At 50.6% G+C, this 15,855-nt stretch overlaps 1 protein-coding gene across 5 annotated transcripts in view; it reads left to right on the top strand.

Moving 5' to 3' along the window:
- Positions 1–15,855, top strand: part of LOC119433889 (membralin-like) — a 273,114-nt gene that overhangs the window by 243,452 nt on the left and 13,807 nt on the right. For 2 of the 5 annotated variants that reach the window (XM_049659029.1, XM_037701173.2), the window contains 3 exons: positions 186–318; positions 7,943–8,042; positions 9,057–11,516. In XM_049659029.1, coding sequence (XP_049514986.1) covers positions 186–318; positions 7,943–8,042; positions 9,057–9,857 — 1,034 coding nt within the window. In that variant the 3' untranslated portion in view covers positions 9,858–11,516. Of the gene's footprint in view, positions 1–185; positions 319–7,942; positions 8,043–9,056; positions 11,517–15,855 lie in introns of those variants that run through there. The other 3 variants (XR_007464434.1, XM_049659028.1, XM_049659030.1) reach the window with 3 other exon arrangements.

The following is a 15,855-nucleotide window of genomic DNA, read 5'->3' as shown; positions in this document are numbered from 1 at the left end:
CAGCAACGAGAGTTTCGGGGAGGGAGGGTAGGAGGGGGGGGGAGGGGGCTGTGGCTCGCTCGTTCTGTCTATTCGCTTACATTCACAATCATCTTCTATTGTTTCCGCGCAATTTTCCTAGGGGTGGTTCGACGCTGTCGACCGCATTGGTTTGCTCACGTGTTCGCTTTACCGCTTGCTTGCAGGCATGGAGACGATCATGTCCGAGTTCTTCAACGACACGACGACCGCCTTCTACATCATCCTGATCGTGTGGGTCGCCGACCAGTACGACGCCATCTGCTGCCACACCGCCATCACCAAGAGGCACTGGCTCAGGCACGTATACTATACTCACGCATGGATGTCTATATCGACGCATATCTGCCAATCCGGTTTATATACTGTATTACTCTCGAACTGAATTAATGTTCTCACGCCGGTGGTCGAGGTCTCGACAGCCAGAAGCTTACTTGTATCAGCGATAGTAGGGAACTTTCAGAAGTAACAGACCGAAAGCACGGGGACGCTATCGGCACTGCGTGCGAAAGCAGCCAAGCAGAGTACAAAAGGACCTAAGCTGCGTTCGCTCTGCGCACGCGCATTGCCGCTGGAGATGTTCGATACGCTAAGCTACTTGATACCGCTTTTTCTAAAGCTTTCTGGTATCGTTGGGCGGGGAATAACAAACAGTTGAAGTCTACTCCTTGTGACTGCAGCTCGTCTGCAAACGTTTCGCTTATTCTGTGTTTTATTTATTTATTTGTTTGTTTGTATTTGCTCATTTCTCTTGTTCCTGATTTTCCCGCTCCCTTACTGGAGATGCAACTAGTGCGCTAGATTTCAGCGCTAGAAATCGTAGTTGCGCACGTAGACGTTTCTCTTTCCTTGGCGTTTTATGCTCTAAATCCAACACCCTCAACCAGCGAACCATCGACAGCGCTTCTCGGGTAGACGTGTAGCATTTATGCGCTGTATTTTGCGTAACTGCGCTTTGCCGCCGTTTCGCTGAATTCTGCGAGGATTGCGCAAGACAGGAATCGAAAAACGTAAAAATTTGAAGTTACTTTTATTTTACTTTTTTTTTCTTTAAGGAAGAGGGAGGTGGATTGTTTCAAGTTGAAGCTCCGTTTGTTTTACATCTCCGCACTTTCTTCTTTTCATCATCAAGTCTGCGGGATAGCGTGCTTTCTCACATCGAGGTGCGGTCGCATCCGAATCCCAGTAGGGCACTCTTGTGCGTGCACACAAGCACGCGTTGCCGGAGAGCTGCCCCGCTAATGGCCTCCGCGTCCTGCCTTTCAAGAACCGCACGAATCGGAGCGCGTAGAAAGCGCTCAGCTCCGGTGCTAGCGTTACGTAAACAGCAGATGCGCACAAATAGTGTCCGCGCCTGCGTTGTGTTACGTTCGCTCTTTGCTGCTTTGTTGATAAATGAACTCCCGTTCAGACGTGCGTGGAAGAAAGAAAGAAAGAAAGAAAGAAAGAAAGAAAGAAAGGAAGAAAGAAAAGAAGGAACAAGCAGTCAGGGGGTGGCCTTTGATAGCAGGCTTGGAAAAGAAAGAGTCATGTGAGAACAGCTATGTCGTTGGACCCGTAGTCGAAACAAGAAAGGCATGCCTTGCGTGCCGTGAGGCTGCCGTCTGCAACGGAACAAAAAGAAAGCGCCTGCTTCTGCGCGTTCTGCGTTCGCCTACCGGGAATTTTTCTCACACACGACCGGTGTTTTGCGTATTATTGTTTTGTCTCTGTTGTAGTCGCGCGTGTTAGAGTGCAGTGGCGCGTGTCGCTAAATAATTGTGGCGACAGTATAGTCGTCTTCCAATTAGACCGCTTCATTCATCATTACACCGCCCGCGACTCCCCCTGGCGTGCGGGCTGCGCTCACGTTGGCTTTTGCGGGAGTGGGCTGTTCCTCGCTTCGCTTGGCTTCGCCAGATCCCGGCTTCGCTTTCAGTGCGTGCCGCTCTGGCTTCGGTTGCGGTTTGTTTTCTCCGCCAGTGGAACGTGCGACAACACTAGCGCGGCTAGAGCTAGCCACCATAGTGAACTAGAGGGAGCGGGCGTACCGCTGAAACAAAAAACTGTCAGTCCTCCCATTGAGGTGGAGATGGAAGACCAGCGAAGCTGTACTATGGTTGGAATTGTGTATTTCCAATTATGACTATTAAGATGTGATGGTGTAATTGTGCATTTGAACTATTATAGAATGAGATATATATATGATCCGGTGGTTTTAATTTATTTAGTGACCACAGGGACCATGGCCTTATGGTCGCTACGATACACCGCCATAGGGTGTACGGCAAAGGTTGGCACGTTCTTCATAAACACGTCACCAACGCCGCGCGCGTTCGGTGCGAACGCGGGCAAAAGGCCGCCGCCGTCGACAACAGTTGTGCGCGCTGTTTGTGTGACCGCACACAGCCGCTGTCATAACGCTGGCATGAGCAAGCGCGCCAGCAGCAGCGAGCGAAGGTTCACGCGTTCATGCGGTCTATCGCTTCAACGGAAACTGAGCGGCGAAAGCACATCACAACACAGCGGAGCCGTGTTGCAGATCGCTTTCAAGATACGGTGCACGCGACCGCCCGACGCCGCGCAAAGTTCAAGTTGCTCGCAGAGCAGAAGCCGCAACCCCTTCCTCCCGCGCTGCCTTCCCGCTGTCCTCCTTTCGCGTGGGAGATTGAATCTCCAGTTCCCTGGCGACTCATAAGTTTTTTCTACATCCGGACGCGACCATCGAAGACTGAGTCCTTAACAGTTTCGCTGTAAAAGCGGCGGAAACGAAAAAGAGTCTGGGCATTCTTTCTCCCTTTTAGTCTATGGTTTTAGTCTAGCATTTGGTGGTGTTGCGGTGAGACTGTAGCGTACGTATGTTGTTTCAAAATGCTTTTGTCCCTGAATCGCCTCTTTAAAAGGGCCCCTCACCAGATTTCGGCATTGCAAACAGATGAACGTGCTGCGTTGATCATGCTCTAGCGATCCTGTCTGTAAAGTACCATATGAAACCTCTGCACGGTTCGAAATAGCCGAGATTTCAAACGAAAGCGCGTGCGCCCAGCACAAGCGAGCTCTGTTTTTTCGTTCATGTTTTGTCATTTATGGCTTTTCATTTATTTATTCATTTATTTTGACCGCGTTCTAGATTATGTAAGTAGTTTCGTTCGTCCTAGTCCTCCCTCTCTCTCTCTCTATCCCTTTCTCCCCTGCCCCTCAACCCGACCCCTACTGCTGTCCGCCGTTCAAGTGTCATCATCAGATGTAGCCAGACAGTTGCAGTGCGGTCAGCAGCAATTATCCTTTCATTTTCATCATTTCATTTGAAATAAACAACCAATTACTTCTACTACTACTACTACTACTACTACTACTACTACTACTACTACTACTACTACTACTACTACTACTACTCACAAGGCAGCACAGCAAAAAAAAAAAAAAAGAGAGAGAGAGATAGAGAGAGAGACGCGGGGCTTGTGACGTAAACGTGACTCCGTAATGGAAGAAGTTCGGGGAGGAATAGGTGGATGGCAAAATCTCGGTTGTCGCAAGGGATTGTGGGGTACGGCGTATTCTGCTACAACTTCCGGTTCGAGACCACGACGCCGTCTATGCCGCCGTCACTTCATGCCCATGCTTCACGCGCTTTGTCTTTTATATACTGCGGATCTTTGGTGAAAAACCACGATATAAGCACCGCTGGGCAGTTCCAAAACGTAGGTGTGAGCTATCGCTCCTTCGTACTTACGTTGGTGCCCTTAAGCCCAAACCGCATGAGCGATTTTGTGCGCGACGGCGACGGCTTCGAGCGACGAAACGGGCCGTCGCGCGAACAGATCGTTTGTTCTTGTCGCTAGATCGCTCGGTTCTGGAAATCTAGAATTCGTCGCTCGTCGCTCGGAAGTGCTATGAGCGACTAGCCAATAGCGCGAAGTCGGAACTGGATATACATCAGTCAAGTACTACCTATTGTCGCACGGAACGAGCAAACGACAAGATTTTGATGCGTGTAAGGATAATAACGTAGTGCAAGACCTTTAGAAATATTGATGCTATTCTTTAGACTAAAACACATAAACTTAAATTACTACAGCACGCGTAACGCCAGTTTGGGCGAGTATTTGCTGTCTTCATACCGGCAACACCGGGGAGACGACGCTCAAAGTCGTCGCTCGTCTCGTTGCTCGCATGCGGTACGACTTGTAGGCGACGAGTGAACGCGACAGCCATCTCCGTCGCGTCGCTTGTCGCTAGACTCGTGTATTTTTATGTGGCAGGCATTTCATGCCCTAACGTGTTTGTGTCGCGTCAAAGAGTCATAACGTTTATCAAGCGCATACGTTTGTCGAACGGATATAAACGTTCGTTAACTTAGAAGTAGTTTTTAATAAATGGTAAGTCAACCTAATAAGTGGCTGTTGGTAACGCTTCCCCATAACAAACGGTACAGTCGATCGCTTCGTCCGTTTTTTTTGTCTGCAGCGGTGCCCAGCGCGCGCCATGTCGTCGGCTGCTGTGCCTTCGCAGTCTCCCGTTTTTTTTTTTTTTTTTTTTTTTTTGTCAAGAGATGCATGTCGTGTATAACTGCAGAGAGAAAGCACTGATTTAAGTGTCTCAAAAGTGCACTATTTATTTTGACGTTACCTCTCCTCCCTCTTTCGTGCAGCCTCAGTTGTCTTTTCGTTGTACCGGAATGAAGACGGCACATAATCAATGTGCTGAGGATCCTTGCTGGGTGCACCTGTGTGTATTTACCTGATTGTTAAAAAGGGGGTATTTGAACGTTAGTAGACGAAGCTATTCGCCAAAACACTTGCCTGTGGCGAAATGATCTTCACATATACTGGCTCCTACGTTCGGTACCCACAGCTCGCCGTTCACGGTCGCTCGTTTGACGGCAACTGCCCATTTACGTTAGTGCGCTTCATTCCATGGAGAACGAAACACTTTTTTTTTCCTTGCACGGAAGAGTTCGCGCACGCTAATGCCGAGCAGCCAACCATAATCACGTTGCTGAAGCGTGTTTTCTTCGCGAACAGCGGGAAATCGCACTGTAGAAACTGCTGGCAAGGCTGAACGAAGCAACAGAAGCGCTAACCCGCGAACCGGAAGTCGCTAGCTGACGACATCGTCATTTTGCTATCCACCTATTTCGGTTCCGGCCTCTGGTCGTGGGAAAGGGACAGAATTTCTTGGTTAGCTGTGAAGCTTCCCTCCTGGCAGCATGGCGATGCTACATTTCAATCTCTCCTAACTCGTGTAATAATTAACAAGTTTGAAAGATTCTTGCGGTAAAATGCTCCCCCTAGACAGCGCCCTGCAACTCCAAATCTATAGCTAAAATAAAGGTCGCAGTTTCGCCCGAAAGGCGAAGCATCGATTGCGATAGCAAACTAGTGGACAGCTATACGAAGTAAGGATAGTAGTTTTATCGGCCGTGTAAGCTCGCAAACATAGGCATACAACTAGATTAACAAGCATGGTGTCACGTGCGCACAAGCAAACACGAGCTCATCGCACTCGATGACTACGGAAACTCGCTGTCAAAACATAAATGGCAAAACATGCTACTGCTGCTGCTTCGCGCCGCGGCAGCGAGCGAATTGACCTTCGTCCCGCCGTTCGCATCACCGCGAAAACACAGCGCAGCCAGGACTATGTCCCCGCCGCAAATGGCTTTCAAGATACAGTTGTTCGGGTGGGTGCGCGGCGCAGAATGCGGCCTTCCCCTCCCTACCCTCCCCTCGGAGCCTTGCAGAGCCTTGCGGCCCCGCGGACGCGCGCGGAGTAACCCCCCCCCTCCCTCCGGAGTGTTGCGCGCGCCTGGAAGACGGCGCGCTTCCTTCTCGCTTCCCGGCCTTGCGTGCGCACTATGTTCCCGCCGCAGATGGCTTTCAAGAAAATGTTGTTCGGGTGGGTGCGCGGCGCAGAATGCGGCCTCCCCCCTTCCTACCCTCCCCTCGGAGCCTTGCAGAGCCTTGCGGCCCCGTGGACGCGCGCGGAGTAACCCCCCCTCCCCCTCCCTCCGGAGTGTTGCGCGCGCCTGGAAGACGGCGCGCTTCCTTCTCGCTTCCCGGCCTTGCGTGCGCACTATGTTCCCGCCGCAGATGGCTTTCAAGAAAATGTTGTTCGGGTGGGTGCGCGGCGCAGAATGCGGCCTCCCCCCTTCCTACCCTCCTCTCGGAGCCTTGCAGAGCCTTGCGGCCCCGCGGACGCGCGCGGAGTAACCCCCCCCCCTCCCTCCGGAGTGTTGCGCGCGCCTGGAAGACGGCGCGCTTCCTTCTCGCTTCCCGGCCTTGCGTGCGCACTATGTTCCCGCCGCAGATGGCTTTCAAGAAAATGTAGTTCGGGTGGGTGCGCGGCGCAGAATGCGGCCTCCCCCCTTCCTACCCTCCTCTCGGAGCCTTGCAGAGCCTTGCGGCCCCGCGGACGCGCGCGGAGTAACCCCCCCCCCCTCCCTCCGGAGTGTTGCGCGCGCCTGGAAGACGGCGCGCTTCCTTCTCGCTTCCCGGCCTTGCGTGCGCACTATGTTCCCGCCACAGATGGCTTTCAAGATACAGTTGTTCGGGTGGGTGCGCGGCGCAGAATGCGGCCTCCCCCCTTCCTACCCTCCTCTCGGAGCCTTGCAGAGCCTTGCGGCCCCGCGGATGCGCGCGGAGTAACCCCCCCTCCCTCCGGAGTGTTGCGCGCGCCTGGAAGACGGCGCGCTTCCTTCTCGCTTCCCGGCCTTGCATGGGCGAGATTGAGCCGCGATCGCCGGGTCACCCTCGCGCGTTTTCACTCGCACATAGAGCATACAGCGCGCGGCGACGATTTTATCGCCCGTTGACTTTATACTGAACCTCACGGTGACGACGACGACGGCAGAAATGTGCTCGTAGTATCTATATAATTGCTATCGCAATAAAATTTTCAACGAGCCTTGTGAGGGGCCTTTTAAAGGTGTTTTGGCTTACTGTTCCTCTTAAACTGGTTCGACATACTTCTCCATGCTTTACATGTGAAATCCTCCACGCTTATACGTGGAACCGTCTTTCTTTCTGTAAATACCAGTTTCCCCCTTTTTATAAGTCGCACGAGGCAGATAACGCTATTAAGACTGCTCTATTCATAGGTATACATCTAAAGGCGGACATTAGAGCTGCACCCCAAATTGCGATGTCTCAGTAAATATAGCTACTGATTAATATTTAAAACAGTAGCTTTAGTTCACATGTCGTACTTGCGGTGCTGAAACTGGTCAGTTCCTGAATCACAATCATTTAATTGTAACCGCGATTGATACCTTATAATGCTGGCACCATTGTATCCGTCTCTGGACTGTTCCGCGAAATACATTGGCCTTCTCTGGTGGTGGCGCTTTGCTTGTGAGGAGTGGGTGGCTTTATTCGAAAAATAATGCACTTTTAGTTTAGGATCGAACATGCACAAGGGGAGCAGATCCCACGTGTATTCTAGTGGTGCGGGCAGGAAACTACGTCGTTGAAGTGCTCCTCAGCATTGTCCTGTGGTTATTGCACTTCTGTGAACAGACACGATAAACATACTGTATGACACTTTGTGTCGAAATGGAAACACTTTATGACACTTTGTTTCGAGGCCGTGCAGCAGGACCAAGGCAACGAGGCCTGCAAATGCAGATGCTTGCGTGGGCGAACAAAGTGCTGGACAACAACAAAGTGTGGACAGATACCTTTAGATGTGTTTGCCCTCCTGATTGGCCTAGATGCCTGCAGTTTAATCAGCGCTTCACGCAACTGAGACAGATTATGGGCTCTCACCGAATTTTGGTTGTTTTGCCTGACATATGCTTCATTCTAATGTGATAAACTGTGAGAGACTCACAGCGTAGCAGCGCGTAATCTGCTGGCAGTCTTATTCGTCCAAGTCACGAGAGATGTCATGATGGTTGTCTTCATCGCCTCCTTCTCAGTGTTGCTTCTTTCTTCGTTCTTTGCAGGTTCTTCTACCTGTACCACTTTGCGTTTTATGCATACGACTACCGCTTCAACGGACAGTATAGTGGATTGGCCCTGCTGACCTCCTGGTTCTTCATACAGGTCTGCTCCTGGTGCCATCTGGGCACTGAAGGGGAAGCTATCTTTTGTTCCTCGTGTCGTGTCCCAGAAACTGTGTGAACCGTATATCCTCACTGTTTTTTTTTTTTTTTTTTGCTGAGTACCCACACGCGGTAGACACACTATTCTGTGCTGCTATTACCTACCTTGAAAACCACCAGCCATTAGCCGAGCAAGCTAGCAGTCGAGCGGCTGAGCAAGTTGTTCTGTCTGCTTTACGAAATTGTGAATATAATGCACAATGTTAGGCTAGTTGGAATCTCTGTACCTTAGGCGCTTTGAAAGAGGAACGTACAGGGAACATAGCAGGCATTCCTTATGTTTCATCTCCTCCTCCTTCCTTAGAAGTGCTAGAAATATACAGTAGCTGGGACTTCGCAGTTTCTGGGATATCAAGGCCTTCGCTTCATTTTTAAGCAGTGTTTTTTAAACAGCTGGTTTTGAAAATTTGGAGAGGCCTCTTGTTCATGTGTTTGCATATTGCCATGCCTGTTTCCTCTAGCCCTTATTGTCGCACATCATGCTTCTCGTTCTTATAAACAGGCATTCCATATTCTCTCCTGCAACTGCAGTATATTGCATTGAAGAAATTGCAGCAACCCTTATATGAGCACCGCGTACTGTTACAACTTATTCGTAATTATTCGCTTTGAACCTGCCATATAAGGTAGTCAACATCATTGTCATCATCATCAGGAGTGGATTAAAGAGAAAATGTGAGAAGCTGCTATTCTTGTTGAGATTAAAGCGTAGAAGTGGAGTTTGAACAGGTAATGTAATGCCTGAAGTGTATTTTTGGGGTTGGTCCGTTAGAGTGACAGAACCGGTACCAAGTTAAGGGAAACAGTCTAGTGCGGTCTAGTCTAATTCTGCTTCGGGTGAAGCTTATTCGTATAGTTTCGGTTTCTCAGTAGTGTGTTTAGGCAGCTGTCTTTCTGTAACCTAACTTGCCCCGCTTACTGACGCGCACGTTTCGTTTTACCATCTCCGTCGCAGCACTCGATGATCTACTTCTTCCACCACTACGAGCTGCCGTCGATCCTTCAGCGCTCGGGCCTTGAACAAGGCGAGCCAGCCCGCACCGGCGCCACGAACGGAGCGACCAGCACGGAGCCATCTGCCGCCGCAGGAGTCAACGGGGGCCCGGTCAGCGGTGCTGGCAGCACGCAAAGCTCAGCGACCGCATCTGCATTGCAGCAGCAGAACCAACGCGCCAACGGCGTGAGCGGGCCATTCCACTCGACGACCGTCCGATTGAACGGCCACGGCGGCATCGCCATCCAGCAGCCGGGCGACGCTCCGCGCGTCGCCTTCATCCGGACCGTATACATCGGCAACCTGTTGAACGCGGCCACGCTGGGGGCCGCGGCTACCGCGTCGCAATCACCGAACCAACAGCAGCAGCAACAGCAGTCACAGTCACAGCAGCAGTCCCAGTCCCAGCAACCGCAAACACAGCAGTTGCCGAACGACGGCTCGAGGAATGGTGTCGAGGAGGCCAACACAAGGAATGGCGACGGGGATGTCGCGCTCGTTCCGAGTGGTCTCACCGATGGCGGTGCGCAGGTGATCCAGACGTCCGACGACACGTCAGAAAACTCGCCCAAGCTGGCGATTGTCGGCGACAGTGTGTCCAAGGAGCGCAAGGAGTCAACGTCTTCGTCTTGTGAAGACCTCAAGGGAGAAGGGGATGCGGTGTCTCAGAATGATAAGACGCCCGGGCCAGAACCGGATCCGGAACCTGCTCTTCCTGATGGCCAAAATAGTGCACCCAGCTCGGAAGACCCCCCAGCGTAGTGCCCGGTGGTAGCGGTCATTGTCATTTTTTTTCTACCTTTTTTTTTTCAATCTGTTTTGTTGTGCAGGAAGTGGACCACTAAAATATCGCCAGCCCTGTGGGCTCATGTGACGCACCGGGTCAAGTTAGTCTAGAGTAAAGCATCATGTTAGACCTAGGTGCAAAGTCCATGTCGATGTGCTCTAGCGAAATGAAATTTTGTCAACAGCAGTTGTAGCTTTGTGTTCTGTCTTCGTTTGGTTTGCTCAGCTCTTGGCACGTGGACTCTGTTCAACGAGGAACTTCTGCTGGCACCTGTGAGCAATTGTGACGACACTGATGAGAGCAAGTGCAAACTGTGGAGATACTGAACAGTGACGTGTCGATGCTTTGCGGTGTCCCTGTCCCCAGAATGGTGCACACTGCTGCCCGCTTCGGCTGCCAAACTGTGAATCCCTGTTGTGGCGCTAATGTTGAGCACTTCAGAGACCAGTGCTGCTGTTTTGTACTGGCCGAGGTGTGCGACACCACTTAACCAGTCATAGGCCGTACACTGTTGTACAAAGCTGAAGAAATGCCAACGCTATAGTGGGGGCTGTGACTGACGTAGTAGGGGGCAGAAACTGATGACGGTCCTGGGCCTTAAGTTTGAGGCCTCAGTTGAGATCCAATGCTATAGGTATATCTATCGTGGTGTATAAAAGTGCTGGTATTGCCCTACGTCACTTCATTTTTGTTTTGCAAGGACTGCAATGCGCTTGTAGGAATCAAGACTGCGTGAAAATGTGTGCTGCCATGACTGCGTGCCTTTTTTTTTTTGTCATGGCAGTGCAGCCGCAGCAAGTGTAAAGAAAAAAAGAGGTTTGAGCTTAGCTGTTTTCTTTCTGATCTTTCACATTGCTTTAATATTCTGGTCGAGCGAACATTTATGTTACTATAAAGATAGCTTGCAATGACACACCTTCAGTGCCATTTAATTGCTCTAATGGCTACTTAAATAACTTATTGTCCACAAGTTCTATGCCATGTTCTGAATGCAAGGCACTCCTAGTACGCGTTGCTTAGGGCTTTATGAGAGCGGTTAGTAATCTTCTACTTAGGGTTTCAGATGCGATAAATATAAGAAAAAGGAGGGCAGTGGGGTTCCAGCAACTGTGTCACTCTGTTAATGCTTACTTTGAAAGTGCTTTTTTTTTCGAAACTTGGCCCAATGGCATAAACAATTGATTGTACAAATGTAGGTCGATTTCGGTGATGTACATCAGTAGTGCTCGATGGTTGGTCCCATGGAACCGAGAACCATAATCCGGTGGTCTTGTGAGATGAAGGCCCACTGTTTGCAGGCAGCGCCATCGGATCTGTTTTAGGCCAGGGCATGTGCACAATAGATTTTTGATTCACATGACGAGGTTCATCCCTCCTGTGTGGCCGTAAGAAAATTTAATCTTAAGTTGTGTGGCATTGGGTGAGTTGTTTTTTGGTGACTTTGCCTCGTGTGTATTTATGATCGCCGTGAATTGACACACCTTTCACCTTGCTGCTCCACTTGCAAGCGTTCAGTCAAAAACACGCATTCTTGTGTTTATTATTGTTTTTTTTTCTGGGCGGCGTGGCTTTAGTCCCCTTCGCTGTTCTCGCCTCCGAGTTTGTTGCGAAAATAAAAAAAAGGAAGCTACTACAACTTCAGTTGCCTTGTGCTTACTCAGTCCACTTGTGCTTACTGTCCACTGGGAACATATTGTTACTAAACATTGCCAGTATAAGGCGTGTATCGTCGTAACGCGAAGGTGTGTAGTGTAGTGCAACTATAGCGCACGGATTAAGGTTTAAGGGCCGACTTAAGCGTGAGACACATGATGCGATTTTGCGTGTGATACGTTGTACGGTGTGTCGGGTTCCGACTTGCCGCATACGACGATTTGTGACACATGGCACGAACTGGCGAGCGGCACGTAGCTCCGCCCAGAACCGGCGCCCCTGCATGGACGCTCGGAATACTTCGTAACTTCGCAAAGAAAGTGAGAACAAACGTCTTTGCACAGCTCTTTCGTTTTGCACAAATGATGCCCATAAACACGTATCTATGTGAGCAGCAAATTTTCCGCAAGGCCGTCCGCAGCGTCGGCTGCGTTGATAGTCGCCGATTGCTTGTAGCCGGCAGGCCTAGCTGCTGGGCCATCGGACGCATGGTCGGTGGCGCTCTCGACACGACCGCATGCAGCTCGTATGAAAGCGCCTGTATTGGTCAGCAAAACATGTACAGAGTTATGTCGCGCTTAAATTACAATACATTTGTTTTCTCTACGCCGACGGTACAGCGAAGAGCGAGCGAGCCAGACGAGCTGTCGATCGCCGCGAGCCGCTAGGCCTAGCTGGCTGGTCTTCGGATCTGGGGCCGACAGCCCTTGCAATTCGTTCGCAGTTCCTAATAAAGCGCCTATTTTCGTCAACACAATCAATGTATGCACATTTATGTCGCTCTTAAATGAAAGCACAATTAATTTTCCCGACACCGTTAGCCGGTAGCGATGAGAAAACACGCCAGCAGGGTGCGCCGCTTCGCATAGACGATTGCTGCGGCGGCTGCACTGACCGCTATATTGCGCAGCGTTTTGTAACATGCACTCCGGGTCACTTTATTGCATAAGTTTTTTGGTGGCTGAAACAAATCGTAGCCGATTTTTGTGCGCGAAAGAGGTGAGCGTCTCGACCACTGAAACGGAGTAAGATGAGACGGGAGTGCCAACTCGCTGGATAAGGCGTTCCATATAGTGTCCGGCGCGAGCGCGATTTCGTGACGGGGATCATAGATGGCGCTTGATTTAATTGCCCTTGTTTGGAGCGGTGCCGGCGCCGGCCAGCTGCGGAGGCTTGTCTCGTGGTAAGGATGACGAGTCGGCTGTGTGCTCGATCAACAGCTCGCAAATGGAGCTGTGCGCGCGCTTTTCCACTATTATATACGCTCGGCGCTCAATGCGCTTGCTTGCTACCGCATCGCACATACGTCATACGCCATCATTGGAGCTCGCAGAACTACGAAAAACTCTGCGGAACACGTTTCCAGAATACAAGCTTTATCGCTTTAATAAGTACAGCTCCTTCCTGAACGATAGAAAGAAAGGCGCTATGAGTACACGCTAGAATTTTTGTAGTAAATGGTGAAAGGGTGACAAGAAGCATCGGGATGATCGGCGGCGAGGAACATGCTCACCGGCCCCGCCCCGCCGGGTCTGCCACGTGGCCATGACGTACCCGCTAGTGGCGCTGTCATTGGCTGCGGCCGTCCGACCGACGTGGAAGCAGGATTCGAACACAGGAGCCCCGGACGCATGGACAAGTGGAACTATGGCAATTAGCAGCGATTAAGCGTGTTCACAGAGCCTTATTTCCTCCTACATTAAAAAAGGTGTAGATTTCTTTGAAATTTAGGACAATGAAGGCAGATAAAGCGTAATAAAAGAAGTCACAAGAACGCCTGAATCCACAAGCACGAAGATCAGACTAATCCATGTACTACCCATCGTTGTCATGGTTTCTGAATGATCGCAGCGCCAGAGCTCCCTCTAGTAGTTATTGTGAAAAGCTCCATAGAATTTTCCAGGAAACTCTATGGTTGAGTGGAGGAGCATTCTAGAGTATGGGGTTAACCCTTGTATTCACATATGGGCTTCGACTCGAAGCTCTTAATCGTCATCACCGTCTTACAATAACGACTACTAGCAGGAACTGTGGCGCTCTGATCGTTCGGCAATCACGGGAGTCACGGTTAGTACGTTAGTACATGAGATCTGCTTAATCTTCGTGCTTGTGGCTTCTAACGTTCTTGGGACGTTATTTGTTATGTTTTATGTGTAAATTTCAAAGCACGTTTAGCTCATAAACACTGCAAGGCAATAAGTATCTTGCACAAGTGTAATCATCGCGAATTGCTGCAAATGCACGCCCCAGTGGTGGCGCCCTCTGCATAACAAATGCAGATCTCGAAGGTCATGCTTTTTGCTGGTTGCACGCGGCGAAAGCGATTACGAGACCTGGAAACACGTCATAGATGTCGGGTTTTGGCCACCGCCTATAACGCGACAGGTGGTGTCCAAATCGACGCCCCATAAGGTTACGCCTTTTGGATTTAAAATGCGGATTGTAAAGGCCATGCCTTTGCTGGTTGAATGCGGCGGAAGCGATTTTTTTGAGCCGGAAACACGTCATAGCCACTGGGCTTTGAACACCACCTATATCCCGTTGGATATCATCGATTTGCGATTTACCAAAGCCGTTCGAAGCCAGAAAGACGAAGCAAAGGCAAATCCATGTAGACAAATTCACGGGCAGTTCTCATCATCACCACGCTGACTGAACAGCCACACTTGCAGTCCCGAAGTTGCCTTAGACGCTATTGCCAGCGTTCCCTAGTGTAGTTTTTCAAAGCGAAGCTTTCTTTGCTATCCCGCATGCTCTCTTGCTGACCGTGGCTGCCGCCTGCTGCTGCTGCTGCTGCTGCTGCTCGTGCGTTCTCGCCGAATAGCTCGCACTCAGCTGCGGGACGGCGGCGCCATCTAGGAGCGATGGTTCACACTTCTTCGCCCGCAGCGGTGGAAGGTAGAGGGTTGAAGGAGGCCTGCACATGAAGGCCGTTGGCCGCTGTAGAAGAGGGCGAGGGGGCGACGAGCTGGAGAGCCGCGATGAGACGGGAGAGAGGGCACCGGAGGTGATGGCCTCACGTCGCGCATGCGTGGTGCCGCCTCGCAACGGCATGCACAGTCGCATCTGCGCCTCCAAGGGATTGTCATTACCCCGAACAAATGGCGCAGAAAGCCAGCTTGTCTCTTTCAACCCCTATAACGCTGGTTGCGTTCCAAGGTGCATTGTATTCTTCGCCAACATAAATAACGCTTTCGGCTTCACTTTGCACTGAAATTGAGCAAAGCACTCCTTATGCATTTACGGGAAGCTTAGCTGTATATAGATTCCAACAGGGCACGTTGGATCTGCTGCATTTTTATTAATCTTCATGACGGGACCATTGTTCTCGTATTTGCCCGAGCGTCATGCGCATGTGTGAATGGTGAGAGATACACCTGGGGACCTTTGCATGAAGACTTTTGAGAGATCGGGGGAATTTTAATGCGTTAGCATTCTTTGGGCACTTTCCGGGGTCTATCTATGTATGTCTGTATCAGTGTATGTTGGCACATAACCCTTTTCCCGCCTACCTTGGGTCACTTGGTCGAATTGGGGGGGGGGGGGGGGGGGGTGCATTGGGTTGCTGGGCTGAGGTAACAGGCTTCGAAACCAAACATTGAACTAACTTGGGTAACTGCCGTATGTGGCAACGTGTACATACGTGCCGCTCTTCAACGAACCTGTGTCAGGCTGACATAGGTCACTGTATACGCGGGCCGGGGCAGGTACCGCTCTTTTAAGAGACTCTTTGACGCCGAATTAAATTAGAGTACTGGGTATGTGCAACTTGTTCATTGCTGGTCTCCAATGAAACTCTTTGATGCCAACTTGGGTCACTGAGTCTGTTCCAGTAGATGTGCGCCGCTGTTCAACGAACGTCTTTGACGCCAACTTGGGTAACTAGGTTAACTATGTGCCAATATGAATGTATCGCTCTACAATCACGAAAAAAAATATCCCTTAAAATTCTCCGATGCTGAGCGGAAACAAAGCCATGTTACAATGGTTCCTCAAAGACAGTAACCCAACGCATTAGTATACATATAGGCTGCGCCACAAATGCAATGAGTATGTGCCGCTTTTTTAATGAACCTCTCGCCAAGATGGGTCACTGAATATGTGCCACTGAGTGTGCGGACAAGTGAGGGAACAATTCTCAGCGTTCGCAGGCACCAGTATACCACGCTTCTCGTCACGGAGGCCACGCGCGCACTTCTCGGCAGTTCCACCAGCCTCTGGACTGAGGGACCCACCCACCGCCCAAAACCACTAAGATAAATATCGTTTATATCACTACCAGTAGTAGATCATAACGGCTGATTCAGAGTCCGTGTGGTG

The sequence above is a fragment of the Dermacentor silvarum genome, chromosome 11 (assembly GCF_013339745.2).
Source record: "Dermacentor silvarum isolate Dsil-2018 chromosome 11, BIME_Dsil_1.4, whole genome shotgun sequence".
In the NCBI taxonomy this organism is placed as follows: Eukaryota; Metazoa; Arthropoda; class Arachnida; order Ixodida; family Ixodidae; genus Dermacentor; species Dermacentor silvarum.
Note: the sequence above shows the minus strand (reverse complement) of the source record. Positions and strands in the feature narration are given on the sequence as shown.